At 35.5% G+C, this 20,012-nt stretch overlaps 1 protein-coding gene across 4 annotated transcripts in view; it reads right to left on the bottom strand.

Annotated features, from left to right (window-relative positions):
- The window catches only part of PTEN (phosphatase and tensin homolog), an 88,551-nt gene that overhangs the window by 23,443 nt on the left and 45,096 nt on the right, over window positions 1-20,012 (bottom strand). For 3 of the 4 annotated variants that reach the window (XM_026014797.2, XM_072723581.1, XM_072723583.1), the window contains exons 3-5: window positions 14,554-14,598; window positions 8,737-8,780; window positions 6,604-6,842 (exon numbers count right to left, since the gene is read on the bottom strand). In XM_026014797.2, the coding sequence (XP_025870582.1) occupies window positions 6,604-6,842; window positions 8,737-8,780; window positions 14,554-14,598 (328 nt within the window). The remainder of the gene's footprint in view (window positions 1-6,603; window positions 6,843-8,736; window positions 8,781-14,553; window positions 14,599-20,012) is intronic. The other variant, XM_026014799.2, reaches the window with a different exon arrangement.

The following is a 20,012-nucleotide window of genomic DNA, read 5'->3' as shown; positions in this document are numbered from 1 at the left end:
TAGATTTGTGGTTAAGAGACAGTTTGAGTCATTACACAGATAGATGAAATGACCTCGGATAGACTGATCATCACAGATTTATTTGATCATTATATCAGAATAGGTCTGAACTAAATCATTGCTAAAGTCCTTCAAGATATAAAAATCTTATAATTTAATGAATATGTAAATTGTATAAGAGGCTTAAATACCATGTATTAGAGGAACACAGTTTAGCCCAAAAGAATTAATGTGTTAGAAAAAATAAGAATGTTATATTAGGAGTTGTTCTTTTTGTTTTGTTTTTATTGAAAATGAGAAGAATTAAAGTTTAAGTAAGGAGAAAAATGAGAAAATTTTAATAGGTTATCATATGGGGAAATTTAGTAAGTAACTAGAAAACATAACCTGACTATATCTATCAGGACATAAAAATTCATTCCTCAGACAAACTAGAAAATTTCCTCTTCTTGGGATCACTCAGAATAAAGTTAATATTTATTATTTCTAGAAAGTTTAAGTCTTCATTACAGATAAGCTAATGAACTCAATTACAGAGATCATAATATATATGAATTTTATCTCTAATAATTGCTTTGAAAACAAAACAAAAAAGAAATCAAGAGCTCAATTTTTTTCTCTAAGAGTTTAATCAAAGAAAATAAGTATTAATGCTTACTTTACTTGCCACCATTCTAGAAGGGTGAGGGAAGGCAACAGAAAGAGAGGAGTAGCAGAAATTCTGGGTAAGTTTGTCATGTAGAAAGTATGCCTCTTTGAATTCAGATATTCGGGGAATCTTGCCAAAATATATACTTACAAGCACTAGCAGGATGCTTTATCTCTTTCATTCAGTTTACAATAAATCCTGTGGGTTAATGATCATTCTGATACGTAAGTGTAAGTACAGACAGTGTGAGGCATAGGACTTGCAGGAACCAGCTCTGCGAGCTGCCCTGCACCAGGCTCTTTGGAGGCGGGGCGGGGGTGGATGTGTACAGGGAACTGCTGACAGTGGCTTTTACTCATAAAGTAAAAGGATCAAATCTGCAAAGGAATGACTCTTAGGGAAGTGTAACATTGTTGCCTTCTTCTAAATTATTGAATGAAAGAAGGACTCTTCCTTCTCACAAGCAGTTAGTGTGCCTTCAGAAGCCATGCTTCCTTAGAGGAGGTGTCAGTTGTGCTCTGGCTTCTGCGCAACACTCCAAACTTGAAGTATTATTGGGGTATTACTAACACAAGGCACACTGTCCGGTCCGCTGGCACCAACCACTCGGCCATCTCATCTGTACCGAGCCTGCCGAGGGAATGGCAAGACTGCACCAGATGACTCTGAGAGTCCCTGCCAAGTCGACAAGTTCTCCGCTAAAACAGGACAACCGGCTCTTCTTTCTTCAAAACAAGAGTGGGTAGGAGTAGGGGATCAGGAAGTGGGAAAGGGTGAGGGGGACAAAGGAGGGATGTGGAGAAAGAGAAGGAGGAGAAGAAACAATATCCTCCGATATCACTGTCACCAGAACACAACTTTCTTCTGAATGTTTCCCTATAGCTGAAATTAAGGATATAAGCAAAGTCACATTAAAGACAGTTTTAATAATATTAAATGCCATATAAATGGAAAAATTGATAAAATGTATGTATCTCCTATAATAATGGTTCAGTTAAGATACTTCCCTGGAAGATTTCCACAGTTGTGTAACAACAGCTTTACCATGTTCAGCTTAGCTCATTTCTCATGATGAAACTATACTTATTAAAGGTTAAAAACATATTATTTCACCAGCACCCTAACCATTAAATAAACATGTGATTTATCTGGAAGTTTTCAGAAAATTAAATTGTCAAAGATTTAAAGGACACCCACAGCACTGTATTTACAAGACTAACAACTTCAAGCTGCCTTTATTCTCCTTAAGTTGGGGCCACTAAATGCCTGAGCGTCAGTAAAAAAAAAAAAAAAAAAAAAAAAAAGGCTATAAACTGAGGAGCCTTGTCAAAATAGGCCTATTTTGGGAGAGCGTGTCCTTGTACAAGAGATTAATTCTGAACAGTCTCAAAGTTCCTTTGCAGCTCCAAGATAGCAGAGAACAAAGTTCAACAATGTGCAGGGGACTCAAATTTTACTCTGAATGCTATCAGTCACTGTTTGATTAATCCTAATCAAAGCACTTCATCTTTCTGGGCCTCTGTTTTATCATTTTTAAAATAAAAATTCCTGCCAAAAAAGGTTAATAATCTTACACCCATAATCTTTATCCCTTTAATCTAAGCTTTCTAACACTGTTTCAGCATAAAATGCAAATGGAACCATCAGCAAAATATAACCTCATCAACAGCATCTGCTCATAAATTTCTTTTTGTCTTTTTAAATATCCACAGAAATAAAGGTAGGAGCACATTAGGATACTGCTTTAGACCACAGCTGAAAAAAATTCCTCCAAAAATGGTCTGGGTATATTAATTAATCATGAACTAAAGCACAACAGATCTTAATGATTTATTTGGACTCCAAGATGCTAAAAGTGATCAATTTTGTCTAAATTACTGAACTCTGAGTCTTTATATAAGAGCTAAATAATGTAACAATTTTACTGAGTACACACAGAACTCCAACCTCTGTTAGCCTGTTATCTTCTACTTGGGGTAGATTCAAACCTATGAGAGGAAGAAGAAAGCAGTGTGCCTGAGCATTGTACAAAATACAACATCCTGCATTTGATTTTCATAAATACTTCTCTTACTATCTTTTCACTCTGGCCCCTAATACACAACAATATCCCACGGGCCTTGCCAGTTTACCAAATCTCTCTTCACCTTTACAGAGAGATAGAATTGACCATATTTGCAGATTGTGAGGGCTACAATATCTTCCCAATGACAAATTAAAATATGTCCTCACTTTTTGACTATGAAGACTTTTCTTGGATCTAACAGAAACTGCTTATGCACCATTGGGTTTTACTTATATCCCTGAAAATGATGTGAAAGACAATCCCAAGTGCTTTTTATATGGCTAGTTCCCACTATCAGAAGCATTTAGCGAACTCTCCTGAAGCAGCATCTACATCAGAGTGTGTATGTGTGTAGGTGAGTGTCTATAAGAGGGAGGGAAGGGGGGGAAAGAGAATGTGTGAGAGCACAGCACAGCTTAGTTAGGAAAGGTTACAGACTACTCTAAAAAAAAAAAACCTTACCCCCCAACTCAAAATCCTGATTAAAACACTCTACAAGTCTGTTGGTTGTAATGCCCAAGAAAAAAAAAGTTGCAGCTGAATGTGGTGAAGGCAAATACTTTAAAAATGGTCAAACGTGTGTGTAGCTTGCAACAGAAAAGTTAAGACTGTTGTAGTATCTCTAACAAACAATCCTGTGCATTCCAGAAAAACCAACCACTTTCTCTAAAACTATGAAGCAGGGCATGAAAGGACTGGAAATACCACTTCCCTTCAGTGTATGATGACAGCTTCTCAGTTTAGCCAGCTACTAGTTTTCATCAAATACATGCATGGTAACATAATCAAAGGAAAATACTTATTTTGGAGTCCTCTTTGGAAACCTGAGGGAACATTAACATCTTCAAAATGCTCCCAGAAAAGTTCTCCTGAAGAAATCTCAGTATTCTGTAGATAGAATACCTTAATGTCTGGCAAATCATCTGGTTTGGTTGCTTTGGTAAAGATAGATCTCTCCATGTCACTGTGACTCAATCCTTTGTTCATCATTATGTATTGGGGTGCAAGACTCTATCATTGATCCTGGGAGAAAGCTTATTTATTATTGTGGAAGTATTCTACTACTTCATGAGTGCCAAGCCTTGAATCACAGCCTGTACAAGAGGATTTGTCATGAAAAATCTACTGTTATGAAAATAGCCAAATTCAGGAAAGCCAAGACTTTCAATCAAGAGCTTCTCAAGAGGTTTTTTCAAGAAGTGGGAGCAATTATGAAATGTTTCGCTACACATAAGTTCACTAGTTTCAGAAGGCATTTCTACGGCCAAGATTTTAACCGCTGTTAACTGGATAAAATACAACTTCATTTACACAGTTTAACTCTTCAACCTTGAAACTAAAATATGAAGTCATAATCCCTTCCTAACATAGTATTATGCCAGGATCTTGCCAAAAATGATCTCATTAACGGCAAAGAAAATGATATAAAATTAACTTATCTGAAGAATCTTAGAGAATTCTTATTTTTTGACATAAACCTACTTTCACCTGACAAAAGAATCTATAGATTCCATTTGTTCTTTCATGAGATAGGGTTTTAAGCACTTATTTTCACCTAAAACAAAGTCAAAATGGACTGGACATCAAAGATGACATAAAAGTTGTCAAGTCAAAGACAATGGCTTTTTAGTTTTAATGTATCGTTTAAAACCTAGGACCACCTGGGTGGCTCAGTTGGTGAGGCGTCTGCCTTCAGCCCAGGTCATCATCCCAGGGTTCTAGAATGGAGGGTCGCTTCTCCCTCTGCCTCTGCCCCTCCCCCTGCTTGTGCTCTCTCTTCTCTCACTCAGTCTTTCTCAAATAAATAAAATCTTTAAAAAAAAAAAATCTAAATAATAGCAGCCCTTTCATTAAAACTTACTATTGGGCAGAACTAAACCTTAACTTTGATTAATTTGTAACCATTTAGATTTATTCACTATCTTCAAGTAGTGGCCCTGCTTTTTCCATTAAAAAAGGGGACATAATTCTTATTTTCCATGTTAAAAAAAATTTAGTGTAATTAAAAACTGTAAGGAAAATTTTATGTTCATGTATATCATGCACATTTTTAGTGAGAGACTATTTATAGCTTTCATATTTTTAGAAGGTATGTAACATAAATACTTTGAGAGCCATGGACTTAAATCTAATGTTCTGGCTCCATATTACAGAGCTTCTCTATTTTTACTTTAAATTCGTTTTACTTGATTTCTTTCCCACAACTACAATGTCTACTGCTCATCAACCCTGCTCTAAACTCCTCCCACTGCTTCAGCAATTATACTGGTTTTTTTTCCCCTTCATTCTCTTTTTCCCTGTGCTGCCCTGCATTTATTCTAAGTGTATAACAAGTGACTTTCTAAATTTTTAATCAGTAAAAGCAACTGTTTCCTCGAGATGATGAAACAATGAGCCACAGTAAACACCTCAGGCCCAGGCCCCTCTAGAATCCACTCCACTGCTATCATCCCAGGGTGTTCACAACATAAAGAAATATAAGGCAATCTATATTAATCAATATTCACTAAAATCAAGTATGAATATAATATTCAGTATTATAAACTATCGCCAATATACAGCACTTGGCATCCTTAGGTGTAATTTTAAAAAGTCACAAAGAGGGATCCCTGGGTGGCGCAGCGGTTTGGCGCCTGCCTTTGGCCCAGGGCGCGATCCTGGAGACCCGGGATCAAATCCCGTATCAGGCTCCCGGTGCATGGAGCCTGCTTCTCCCTCCGCCTGTGTCTCTGCCTCTCTCTCTCTGTGACTATCATAAATAAATAAAAATTAAAAAAAAAATAAAAATAAAATAAAATAAATAAAATAAAAAAGTCACAAAGACAAAACAAGAAATGAGGAAGGAGAAAAGGAGCCAGGAATCGATGCAACTACTCAGCTAAGATGGTTGAAATGATCACTTATCTTTGTTTTGAAGTTGAACTAAAAAGAAATCAGCCTAGGAGCACCTGGGTGGCTCAGTCGGTTAAGTGTCTGACTCCTGACCTCAATTCAGGTCTTGATCTCAGGGTCATGAGTTCAAGCCACATTTCCTTCCAAAAAGGAAGGAAGAAGTGAAAGAAGGCAGGCAAGTTATTGGAAGAAAACTTTCCTGATTCTAAACACTATGAAAACTAGAATAAACTCTGTACATAAAGTTGTGATGTCTCCCTCAGTAGCGTTCTCTAGGTGAGTTTCTCTATCTGGAGTGGTTTGGGTTTCTCCTTCTCAGAGACAGAGAAATGTACAAAATCTCTTCGCAAGAAATATAAACATATTTTGTCACACTTGCCATCCAAAGAAATGAATCCCTTGAAAATCACTGTGAAAGTTCTCCCAAGTTTACGTTTTCCACTCAAACATACTTACACAGATTAAGTTTGTCACTGATTTTCAACATAGTTTTTATTAGTCTTCTGAATAAGAGAACCTTTGACGAATCTTAATATAACTACATTCATGAATATTCATATCAAAGAATAATTTTCATGTACTTATACAAGTAAAGATCACACTTTACTAGGTAATAGCATTCAAGTTATTATCCAGACACTTTATTCTCAAGCAAGGTTCAGAAATATCAAGCTTACTTTTGATCAGTGTACTGCTTTTTTAAACGTTTTTTCAGGATTTTAGAGACCAAAATATGCTAGACAGTTAATGGGTAAGATTTACTGGCATGATATGAAAATGCTAGCATGAACAAAAAAATTAAAAGAATCAGTAATTTGCTAATATGACAGTTAAGGTAGTAAATGATTTAAATGTTCAGAATAAAGAAATAAGAGTTACCACAGTAAACACCTCAGGCCCTCACTCTAGAATCCATTCCACTATCATCCATCTTTTTAAAAAACCTGTTTTCCAATAAATTCTCCAAGAAAGAAAAAAAAAATCAAATATAACTTACCTTTTTGTCTCTGGTCCTTACTTCCCCATAGAAATCTAGGGCCTCTTGTGCCTTTAAAAATTTGCCCCGATGTAATAAATATGCACAAATCATTACACCAGTTCGTCCCTTTCCAGCTTTACAGTGAATTGCTGCAACATGATTGTCATCTTCACTTAGCCATTGGTCAAGATCTTCACAAAAGGGTTTGATAAGTTCTAGCTGTGGTGGATTATGGTCTTCAAAAGGATACTGTGCAACTGTGGTAAAAAGATAACCTCACAATTAGAAAAAAGTCTTTCCTGAACTGTTTATTAAAAGTAGGTTAACTTTAGAAACATTGCATGTAAGCTTAACAGATGTTTAAAAGAAAAACGGAACTCCAGAGAAAAATAATTTGCTGTCTGATAATTTTCCAATTTTTGAATAGAAAATAGTCTCTCATTAATTCTTAAACCTACCACTAGAGAGAGAGAGGCTAAGCATTATTTTCCCCACTTTAATGAAAGAGGAAACTTTGCAATGGAGAGGGAGCACACGTCAATATATCAGAGGGAAGAGACAAACTCAAAATGAAATGTCACACAGGTTTCCTATCAGGGCTCTCAATGCATTTTCTGACAAAAGGAGTCATAACATTTATAATACTACGTCATCACAAAACATATATTCCAGAGAAAGTATAAATAACCGATAAATCAACGATGGAAAGGATTGATTTTACACTTGATATAATAAAAATGCTAAGTGTGTTATTTAAGGATGGTCTGGCAAATGTTAGTGTTGTATACTATGGATTTTTAAAGGCATTTACAAAAGAAACTGAGAAAACTACTTACAAAAATCTACATAGTTGTAGTAAAGTTTATCTAATGAAGTTTCAGATCTTTTCATGTGGATAGTCATAAAAACCCCCAAATTTCTCTGTTCCCTATAGTCAGAGCTAAGCATTTTCTTTTAACCTGCCTAGAAATAGTTTAGCTATATATATCACTATTAAGTTTCTTCTTACTCGTCCCTGCCTCGGTTCCACTCTATTAAAATCCTTTACTGACATTTACTATATAGAATTATCCTCTGTGTCATCTAAGTATGTGAAAAGTATGCCTTCTATCTTCCATCAAGTCACTGATAATGTGGAACAGGACTCAGTTCATTAGGTCCTCTGTTGTGTTGGGTGAGCCCGGGTGGCAGATGATGACAACTATCACGAGGAGTCTCCGGGAAGGCCTGCACCTCAGCCTCGGCCCAGCTGCACTGGCATTCCATCTTCATCTCCCCAGAGGCACACAGAAACATCCCAGGAAACATTGCTCAATGTCTATTTACAGCTAGATACACCCTGACTAAAACACACTTCGCCTGGTAAGGAGCAGCCTAAATTCACAAAAAAGGAAAAATTCTTAGTGGATCTGTACTGGCTCTCAACCATTAATGCTTCTAAATTCTCAAAGCAGCTGTCGGAAAGTCCGTTCTGGATTTCCAGAAGGCATCAATGGCAAGCACATCAACATGTAGCTCACGGCATCCAGCTTCTCTTTCTGTCACGGTAGCATCTGCCGGGCTTCTCTCCACTCTCCAGGTCTCGTATGGCTCAAAGGGTTCCACAAACACAGATGGAAGTTCCTTTGTGGGCTCTCAGAGGAATTCACTATCCCTGGAGAAGAACCCATTCAAAGTAGCTCCTGCTCTCATCTGTCAAGTTCCTCTTATCCATATTTGTCACATACCCTTCTCCCTGACTGGCCCCTGTCACCGTTCCACAGTTCTTAAGTAGCTCTGCTTTCTCTTAATCTCTTACTGCTACTCTGCTCTATCTATAATTTCTTACTGTTACACCAAATGCCTCCAACAGTAGATATTATAACCCTCTCTTCATTTTATTGTTAGTCTAGACATTTTTCCTAATTCTTACAGTCTACTCTGCTATTTAGTATTCCTACTAGTACTGGCAGGTTTATATGATAATTGCTTCCTACAACACAACAACAAAATTACATTTGTTTTCCAAATTGTCTAAGACCATCTTTAAGACAAATATTTATTTACCTCACTTAATAATTGAGATTATTCATTACTGCTATGACTGTTAAGATTTAGTGTATTGGTTTTAAGTTATATAACATAATACATTACTCAGCAGTTAATACCTACCTCTGCAGTTAAATTTGGCGGTATCATAATGTCTTTCAGCACACCTAAAAGAAAAGTTTAAATGTGACCTAGTTATTTTTTGCACTGGCAAAAAAAAGTAACAAACATTTTCTGAACTGTTTTAATGGATCAGGCATCACACTGTTTTGTATTAACTATTTCTTTCAATCCTACAAATCCTATGAAGTAGGCAGTGTCTTTATCTCCATTTTACAATTAAGGAAATCAAGGCTTAAAATGTTAAGTGTATCAATCATACCTTAGCTTACACACGTGCTTAAAAACTTGTGATGCCACGAATGCACAACACTGTAAATTCAGTTGCTGCATCTGCACCTTCAAATTTCATTTATGGCATTCTGCATGCTAAGGGAATTTATTTTTGATTTCACCAAGTATATACAAACAACTATTTTCAACATTGTCTTCAACTCAGAGTTGAACATAGTTTTCTCAAACTATTATTTTAAAAGCTATTATTTTTAAAATAGTAAAATAAGAGTAAAAAAAAGTAAAAGAATCTACTCAAAAACACTCACTAAAAAATTTTTAGGCCAGACCTTTCTCTCTTTAGAGAAGCCAAAGGTCATCTTTTTCAATAATCTCTCAGGTTAACGAGTTTTAATTAAAGTCTGAGAGTAATTAAAGAGTAATAAGTAAAATAAATCTACAACAGTAAAATGTTGACTTAGCATTACATATAGAATACTAAAATTTGTCTTTTTTAATGGCAGTGACATGTTTGTCATCATGTACTGGTTCACTCATGATTAATAGGTGTATTTATAAATATTAATAAGGCTCTGAAAGGGATCCTGTACTTCAGTTTGTGGTCAGCAAAATAATGGTAACTACAGCTACTAACCAAGTGAGATGTTTTTTAAAAAATTATTTCAAATAAAAAAATTATTTCAAATAATAACTTAGCATTTTAAAGCAAATAAAGGTCTACAATCCCTTAATCTCCAATTCCAAAATCCCAGAAGTTTGAGACATCTAACATTTTATGTTAAACTATGACAAACTCAATTGTAGCAGAACCTGAGTTTATGACACTGTATGCACTCTTCATCTAATACACTTAAAGAGTCAAACACTTCATGCTAAGTACTGCTACAAAGCCCACTGCTGTGTTATGTAATACAAAGCAGTATATGCTTCCATATTACCCTTCTGCAAGGGGAAAAGTCCCGAATGCTGAAACACAACTGGCCCTAAGAGTTTCAAGCAAGTGATGGTGGTAATATATTTTACATTTAAGAAATTCTAAAAATATCTGTACAGTTCATCTACTTCAAACAGTTTTAAATCCAAATCCATATGAAAGCTGAATCATAAACAAATTAGAATCCACCAGTTTCTAACTTGTCAGACCTGAAATAAACTGACTTTCATACTATTGCTTAAAACAAAGATTTTCCCCTTTTTTTGCATATTATAATTTAGTATATTGAGTTTTGCTCAAAAAAAAACTTACTTAGTAATGCCATATGCACATTTATGTATCTTTGCTAAATAATTTCATACTTACTCATACACAGAACACGACAGGTAAGAGGAAGACTGACCAAGAAAATAGTCATGTTTTACACTTTCTTTAGTACAGATTAAAGAAGAGGTCTGATTAACAGGGAAGAATCCATAACAGAATATTTTATAAGGAATCATATAAAGATAGGATTCAGAAGGTGAGGGAGAAGGAGTAAGCTAGGAAATAATTCTAAGAAGCTGGTCTCATGGCAGCACAACAAAAAAAATAAACATTCTGACTTTCATGCAGCTTTAGTTCTCTAAAATTCCCATGCTTCTTCAGGAGCTCATGTTTGGTTTGATAAACACTGCTTAAGACTACCATCATAAACTGATTCTCAAATATTACTGGTAAGAGGAGGAAATGGAGGAGAAGTGGAAATGAGCTATTCCATGTCTACTAGATGTACACACGTTACAAAGGAGTTTCCATGTTTTTAAATTTCATAGTCACAACCATGTAACAGAAAATATAATCTCCATCTTATACGTGAGAAAGCTAAGATTTAGAAGAGCATTAAAACCCTTGTCCCAAACTACAATATGCAAGTGGAAGGGACAGGACTCAAACCCAGTACCTCTGGTTAAAAAGTCAAAGTTTTTCCAGCACTGCTCCATACTTCCCATTTAAAATAAAAAATTGCCACCAACAGTTTAAAAAAAAAAAAGCAATAACAAATTCTACTCAAAATCAGCCTTCCTACAAGAGTGGCATTTGGCACAAAAGATAGAACAAAAAGTGATCATGAAAACATGAAAAGTTTATGAAAATCTCTACAGGTATGGATACTGGGGCCAGTAGTGATGGAAGTGATCTGGAGGAAGGGTTGCTGGGGTAAGAATGATGATGCTTCTTAACTGACAAGCCTCTCAACAAGTCTTCATTACAAACCAAAATTGAAGATACATAAATGGAAAATGGGATTTGACTGAGACAAGTATTAGGTAGATCTGACCATTTATACTTCCTTATAATTAAAATTCAACTTAAAAGATACCACTTTAAAAAATCTTCACCTTATATTGGCTTACATGAGACAAGAGAGATGAAGAAGCATTGAAAGAGTTTTTAATGAAGCAGTAGACAGAGGTGAATGAAGAGAGAAGACTACTAACAGGAAAAGCTTCCAGAGAAATGAGACTTGCCAAAGACTCAGCCAGATAAGTAGGTCTCCTCTGTAACTCTCTTCAACATCACTAGCCCAGCTTACAAAAGAAAACTTAACAGGTAAAAATTAACAGCTAAAGGTTCATCACCTAATGACCGAGAGCTATATGCCAAACAGAATACACGATGATATACAGTAACCCTTTTAAAACAAATATCCAATGATCATTTAAGCTTCTCAAAAAGAAAGGCAAGAACTGTATTACACCTCTATCCCCATCCCCCCTTCCTCTACCCCCACCGGCCTAGAGGTTATAGAGAGGAACTTACAAAAATGCAATACACACACTTGCACAAAACAAACTAATTTACTAAGTATCATCATACACGAATTTAATTAATGATATGATGCTAATTTTGTCCTTTCTTAAAATAATTTACTAAATGTTTGATAATATAAAGACATAAACAGGTAGTCAATTATTAAAAGTCCGTATTAAGAACTGTTCTTCATCCACATGTTATAACTGTCATAAAAGGTTTAATTTACCATTAAATACATGTCTAGTGTACATATCTTAAGACCTTTCAATTTATATATGTTTGCAAAGGCACACATCACACGTAATTAACATCCCCAAAATAAAAGAAATAAAATAGAAACATCTGCTGCTTGCCAGACCCACCTACCCAGAGCCAGAAATACAAACAGGGTAGAAAGAAGGTGAAGAATGAAACATCAGAACTCAAAACATGCCACAACCTGGTAGTTCCAGAAACTTCTGAAGTAACATTTCCGGGAGGTTAAAACAAACAATGACAACGATGATGACAACAAAACCAGAAAGGGAAGACCGGCAGAAACAGTGAGTGGTCTGCTACCATATGTACCTGTGTGACCTTGTTCAAATCACTTAACCTCTCTATAGGCCTCAGATTCCCCATCTGTAAAATGAGAAGGTTGGACTAAATGATCTCTTTCAGGTACTTTCCAGTTCTGAAAGTCTATGAGTCCGTTTAGTGGAGTGGGGAAGGGGAGCCGAAGTATGTGTGTATATATATATATATATACACACACACACACACACACACACACCAAAAGCTACTCTCCGCTAATAACCAGTTAATTAACTCTGGGGTCCAATGTTTAGAAATACAAAAACAAACGGGCAGCCAAGTTCCCAGACTAGCTCCCGATGCCACCTTTAACATGATAATGTTAACTGAACCACAGAAGTGACAGTGCAACCCTGCGTCCTAAATTCTGGAAGCAGGAAGCCACTGAATACAGGAATGAAAATAATTTCCTTCCCTTTCTTTGGATATAATGTTAAACTTGAATAAAATTTTTAAAAAGGTAGAATTTGTCTTTGTATCTTTCTACCCTTCCTTCTGGGACTCTAAATGCCTCATCTTGAGAGTCTGAACCTGACATGACTCACTTAATGGACTGCAGCTTTTAACAGTTTTTGTCCTGTGCTTTATTTCTTTTTTTAAACTTAACTTCTGAATCTAGTTTTTCAAAAAGTATAAAGCTTTGTGGTTTTTATTTTCCTCCACGAAACATTCTGGCATCTGCAACAAGGTTTGTCAAAGGAGGTTAATCAGAATGAGAGGAAGATATATGCACGGATCATTTGGACCTGGGGCCCATCTACAGTCACGTCTCTACAGCACCTTTGTCTTTCACTTTGTTCCCTGTCACCAGCACAACCTACACACACACACACACCCCATAATCTGACCATCACACACTGATTATCTGCCATATTCTAAACACTACAACATGCCAACAAGCCTCTTCCATGCCATCCACTCTGCCCACGATGCCACCCCCTTCCCCACTGGGAGGCCTGCAGGACAGCCTCTGCAGATTCTTTCACCCCAGCTCCAACATGCCTTTCTTTATTGAAAACTTTCCTACAGAATACAAGTACTATTTCCACTGTTCTCTGCACAGCTCTCTTCTTTACAACAGTTCCTTCTTCTGCAACACCATGTCCACCTATCACATCAGACTATAAACTACCACAGACTGAAACTGTATCTTATTCACCTCTGTACCGCCAACAAGTTTTACAATGTCTACATATGGCAAACACAGCATTATGTTGCATTATGTATAATGCAGCATTATACAGCATTAATGTTTGCTTCTTTGTGAATCTATGGAAAATTAGTGAAAACTCATCAGGAGAAACAATAATGGTGTCTACCTCACTCTCAGGTTTTCTAAGGTCTTACCAAGTCTTATCAGAACCAGGCACATACAACCTTCTATCCTTTTTAGTGATGATTTAAATGCCCCATGAAGGCAGAAGAGAATCTTGCTCTTACATTGGATAAATAAATTCTACAGAAACTGTGACAGTGAATCAGGAAACATAACTTCAGATTAAAATTTTTCCTGTTGCATAATTTACAGACATCATATAGGAAAAATAAAAACCAGATAGAAAAATAACACATTTTATATATCATTTTTTAAAAGGTAGAAAATGGTTATTTTGGGAAGGAATAATAGTCTTTAAAAGGCAAAAATGATAAAAAATATTTTCTTCCCATTTTTATTTTGTTCTTTTTTTTCCTTTTCACTTCCCTACTCACAAAGTCAGAAAGAAAAACAAAAGGTTAAAGATAAGCTAGCTGTACCAAAGCAGGCAATCCTTACATCCCTGCGCCAGACAAGACAAACCACCCAATTCAACAATTTTACATAACTTATTCATGTTATATACAATTAGAGAATAATTTATGTTATGTTATATATGTCATTTCAATCAAATGACCCAAAGACATTAACAAAGAATAAACAAAACTATACCCACTCTGAAGGGTACCTCCATGGAAGATGTTACTACTGCTTTAACAGAAAAGCTCTGCTGTGAATTACACTTCAAGTTACTGCATGGTTATTGGCTCAAAGATGGGCTAGATGCCAAGTCATTTAAAGCAGATCAAGTAACTCGAATGTGTGCCAACATTGTTTTGACCTCATCACTACACTTTCAGAATGACCTAACAATGCTCTTAATCAGACTTCTTGGACTAATTGTTTTAGGAACACAATTCTGTTAAAATGTATCTTTAACTCTACCTGATTCTAACAAGGAAATAACTTTCACTTAATAGTTATTTTAGAAGATATTTGCAAGCATACAAATAAAAAACATACTTACAGATTGTATATCTTGTAATGGTTTTTATGCTTTGAATCCAAAAACCTTAAAACAAAACAAACAAACAAAAAGCCACCATTAACAAAAATGAGCTAACATTTGAAATTACATTTATACTATTGAGAAAACCTAAAAAAGATTCCATTTTTCCTAATCTCAAATACCATTTAAGAAAAATATATAAATAAATTCCAATAAATATTCCCTTCATGGGCTTACTCTAGTAATCAGGTCATCCTTAAATAATTATTACATTACACAGATTTATACAATCTGAAGTAAAGCCAGAGCTTTTCATAGAATAAATATTTTCATAACCTTCTTCTCTTCGTTCTACATTATGAGGTTGAGTATTAAGAAATAAGTTATTTAAAAGGTAGCGTTAGCACTTAGCTCAAGTTCACCTAGCTCATACAGATGTGTGAAAAACAGTCAGGTGCAATCGAGTAATCTTAAAAATAACCCTGAAAATTAAGCCATCATTTTCTTTCAAACTAGAAACCTTTTCACATTTGAAAGATGCAAGTAGTAACTATTAACTCTATACAAAGTTCATTAAGTACTTTCACATACATCTTCTCAGTCGACACTCACAAATATCTGAGAGACAGAGTGTATCCACATTTTACAAATGAGGAAGTAGGTGTCAAAGAAATTACAAAACTTGCCCAAGGTCATACAGCTAGTTAAGTCAGAGAATCAAGACCAAAGACCTCTCCCTCCAAACAGTTAAGAAACTACACCAGAGCAACAATTACAGCCAACAAAAGTACTTCCCACGTGTTTTTTTTACCATATTCAAGTCCTTTACACATATAAATTCGTTTACTCTTAGGAGGTAGGTAATGGAGGAGAGGATTAGAGAACAGAATAAAAAGACAAAAACAAAAGAAAAGATTTAAAAAGATTTAAAGTCCAGGAGTTTCAACACATGAATAGGAGTTCCAGAAAACAGAAAACATAAGGAGAAGAAATTCAAGATACAATTTAAGAATAATACCCTAAACTGAAGGAATTTCCAAAATCAAAGATACAATGAGTATTCAGCAAAAATGATGAAAATAGACCCAAATACAGGCATCTAGAGCTCAGTGAAATTTCTGAATACTGAAGAGATAAACACAGAACCCTAGAAGAAGCGGGAGAGGAAAAAGGTTTCATAAAAAGAATCTGGACTATAAATCAAGTGTGAATATATAATAAAGGCATCTTTAAATGAGAGAAGTCTCAGTAATTTTGCTGCCTACATATTCTCTCTCAGGAAGTTACTAGAAGATATGTTCCACCAAAACAAGGGTGGGAAACCATGAAAGATGACGATTCCAGGAACTGAAGAGTCCAACTCATGAGAAGGGAAAAAGGAATCCCCAGAATAATGGTGAAGGAACATCCATCCCAAGCAGACAGTCACCTCAAGCCTAGTGAACAACTGACCCAGATCAGGATGGATCAGAAGGCTCCTTCTGAAGAAGATAAAATCAACATAATGCCAAATGTGCTGGAACATGTTGAGAGATTTATACAGTTTAGGGTTAAAGTTAAGAACATAGAAACTAAAGAAGCAGAGAGAGAAGGAGAGAGAGAGAATTTTAACTCCAAGGATAACAAAATGTTCAGGAAAAAACAGTTATACTACTTCACTTAACTGTAAATAGCATTTATCTAGTAATAATCACATAAAAACCCAAATCTGATATAACCAAAACTACAATACTACTAGAAGGAGGGCTGAAAATATATATGTAGTTGGGTAGAGTGGAAAAAGAGTTCATAAATTTGGATGTGAAAAATCATGCCATACAGTAATATGCGCATTACTTGTAATTTGCCACTAAGTGAAATGATGTATTTTTAGGTCACTGTATATAACTATTGCAAATGTCAAAATTTATTTACAATCAACACTTTAAAGTAAGTCCTTAGACTATAAATAGACTTTGTTTAATGTGTTAACTATAGTATTTTATCAGATATTTGCTTTTTAATATTTTCTGTACGATTATGACCAAAATGAATGTAACAGTGACTTTCTCTTATATCAACAAAACATTCTCTAGCGGATTTAGTATGACAAGATGAGTTCCTCTTATTTCTGCAGAGTCAGGCCCTCCTTTCATAAACCACTCAGCAGTTTCTAGAACAGGCTCTTTCCTTGCACGAGCACTGTTTCATCAAGGGCTTCAGGTCACTAGTATTTTTTTTTTAATGGTATGCTTTCATGTTTTCATTCCTTGATACCCATTCCTATCAATATTATCTTTTATTTAAATTTATTGAGAACATGTATTAAGTACCTGAAATTGCTCTTGCTTCCCTAGAATAAGATGATTTATGAACTACTGTCTCTGCTGTCAAAGTAAGAAAAGAGTAATCAACTAGATTATCAGTGAGAATAAGGTTTAGCTGCAAGAAACAAAAGGGGGGGCTCATAAACAAATATGCTACTAAATATACTAAATACACTACTCTCTCACATAAATTTCAGGATTAGTAGTCTACAATTGGTTGGGTAGATTTGTTTCGTCAAGAACTGGAGCCCAGGACCCTTCTATCATATGCTCAGCCAACATGATAGGTAGTCCATGGTCCAAAACAATGTGCCATCATATACATAGCAAGAGCAGACGAGAAAGGAAAGTTCCTTCAGGAACTTCACTTCTACTTAAAAAGAACAGATCTCAAGTTATTACATTATCAAATCCAGCCACAGGGGAAGCTGAAATTACCATGGGCATTCTGGGAAAACATGTACACAGCAAACAAAACAAGCGTTCTATTAATGAAGGGGAAATGAAGATGATCACTGATTTTCTCTAGTTTTTCTATTCTCTAACTTCAATTATCTCTAATCTTGATTTCCTTCTGCAAAACAAAAACAAATGACTAATATTAGTATAACAGGTGTATTTCTAATCCTAACTTAAAATCACTCTAAGAAGGGAGTCCATTTGCCAAAAAGGGACAATGGTATAAAAGACTAAGAATTCTTGCTAGGGGCAGAGGGAAACAAAGGAAATTACTACTTTGTGGTTCTGGTGGTGGTGGAGAATAGACCCTAGAGAACAATGTTTCATTCTAATATTTCACGTGTACTTTTCTTTAAATATTTAAGGTATGTGTCACTTTTTACGATTCTTTTTTTTTTTTTTTAAGATTTTATTTATTTATTCATGAGAGAGAGAGAGAGAGAGAGGCAGAGACACAGGCAGAGGGAGAAGCAGGCTCCATGCAGGGAGCCCGACGTGGACTCGATGCCGGGTCTCCAGGATCAGGCCCTGGGCCGAAGGCAGCGTTAAACCACTGAGCCACCCGGGCTGCCCTGATTCTTCTGTTTAGCCCGCTTCTTCACTAACCAAAGCAGCACTGATTTCTGCTAAGACGACTTCGATTCAACTATGAATATATTACAGAAACAAGTGGTGTTACACACTCTTGGACTCTTGTCTTGTACCCTCTTATCAATCCCTAAGCCATTTGTACTTTGGGAATTTTTCTTTAAACTGAGATAAAATTTATACACGGTGAAAACAGATCTTAGGTATACAACCAACTCAATCAAGACACAGAATACCTCCACCACCCCAGAAAATTCTCTCACGTCCATTTGCAGTCAAACCTCACTAAGCTCCCAAGGCAGCTAATATTCCCATACATTAACCTGTCCTATTCTTGAACTTCATATAAATGTAATATATGTAATATATATGTAATATATAATATGTAGTCTTTTGTAACTGGCTTCTTTCATTTAATCTAATGTTTTACAGATTTATCCCTGTTACACGTACCAGTAGTTCATTCCTTTTATTCTAAGTATGATTCCATTGTGTGGCTACACAATCATCTGATGGATATTTATGATGCTTACAGTTTGGGGTTATTATGAATAAGTATATAAACATTCTTGTGCAAGACTTGTGGGGACACACATTTTCTTTGAGTAAATAAGTAATAACTCGAAGTGGAGTTGCTGGGTCATAAGGTAGATAGGGTAGGTGTATATTTAGCCTCACAGGAAACTACTAAAGAATTATACCATTTTACAATCCTATCTGCATTTTAAGAGTTCCAGTTGCTCCACAGTCTCATCAATATTTGGTGCACAGTCTTTCCAATGGATATAAAATGGTATCTTTCTTTTTTTAAGATATTATTTGTCAGAGAGAGAGAACACAAGCAGGGGGAGCAGCAGGCAGAGGGCAAAGCAGGCTCCCCGACGCAGAACTCAATCCCAGGACCCTGGTATCATGACCTGCACCTAAGACAGACACTTAACCAACTGAACCACCCCGGCATTCCTATAAAATGGTATCTTATTGTGGTTTTAAATTTCCTTTCCCTGATGACTGATATTAAGCATATCTTCATTTGTTGATTAGCCATTTTTATACCTTCTTCTTTGAAATGTCTGTTCAAGTCACAGGCTCCTTCCCCATCCCACCCCAATTAGATTAACTGGTTTTTTATTATTGATTTATAGAAGTCTTTTATATATTCTGGGTAAAGGTCTTTTATCAGATATACACATTGACATAAATATTTGCTCCCTATCTATGACTTGTCTTTTCATTTCCTTAATAATGTGTCTTGATAATCAACAATTTTAAATTCTGATAAAATCCAATATATTAAATTTTTCTTTTGTTTAATATTTTGTACTCTAAGAAATCTTTCTCTATCCCTAGAGTTCATAAAAATACTCTCTATGCTTTCTTCTTGAAGCTTTATCCTTTTAGCTTTTTCTCAGTTTGCATTTTAATTTGGTTCAAAATTCAAAAATTTAGATAAATGCTAAGGATAACTGGGATAACCGAGACAAGAACAAATTATCTAAAGAACAGTGACTATAAAATTCAGAAAACAACAACTCATTGCTAAATGCCATATCTTTTCCTCCAAGGGTTCTTGTTTTGGGGGGGGGGGGGGGAGAAAAAATGAATAAGCAGGAAATGATCTGCAAAACATAATTTTCTCACAGAAAGCCTACAATTTAAATGTGAGCAGAGAAAAAGGTGTTTTGAAGGATTAAAATTCACTTTTAGTTCATTCTGGGTCTATAACGTTAAGTAATCCAAATACATAAATAAGTAAAGATACACACATCCTATAGCCCAATCCAGGGAACACGATTCACACGTGGCAGGCCTGCACACATTCTGAAGTGAGGTCAAAATACCAAAATGGACACAACAGTTATCAAAAGTTCTCAGGGAGAGATGGAGGCTTTCACTATACACCTTCAACATTTCTGCAACTGTGCTGTCAAGACTTAAGTGTACACTACTTTCAAAAGAAAAAAAAGTTTCCTGTCCTACTGTATTTCCCAAAAAAATACAGAATTGGTGAAGTTATATATCACATTATTTTACCTTCAAAAAGTGGGCTTGATGAGCTTAGAAATCCAACTGCTTTTGAACAGTATATTTTAGTTTACCTAAATATTTTCATATACTATTTTT

This window comes from Vulpes vulpes, chromosome 10 (assembly GCF_048418805.1).
Source record: "Vulpes vulpes isolate BD-2025 chromosome 10, VulVul3, whole genome shotgun sequence".
Taxonomy (NCBI): Eukaryota; Metazoa; Chordata; class Mammalia; order Carnivora; family Canidae; genus Vulpes; species Vulpes vulpes.
This window is presented reverse-complemented; position numbering and strand designations above follow the sequence as displayed.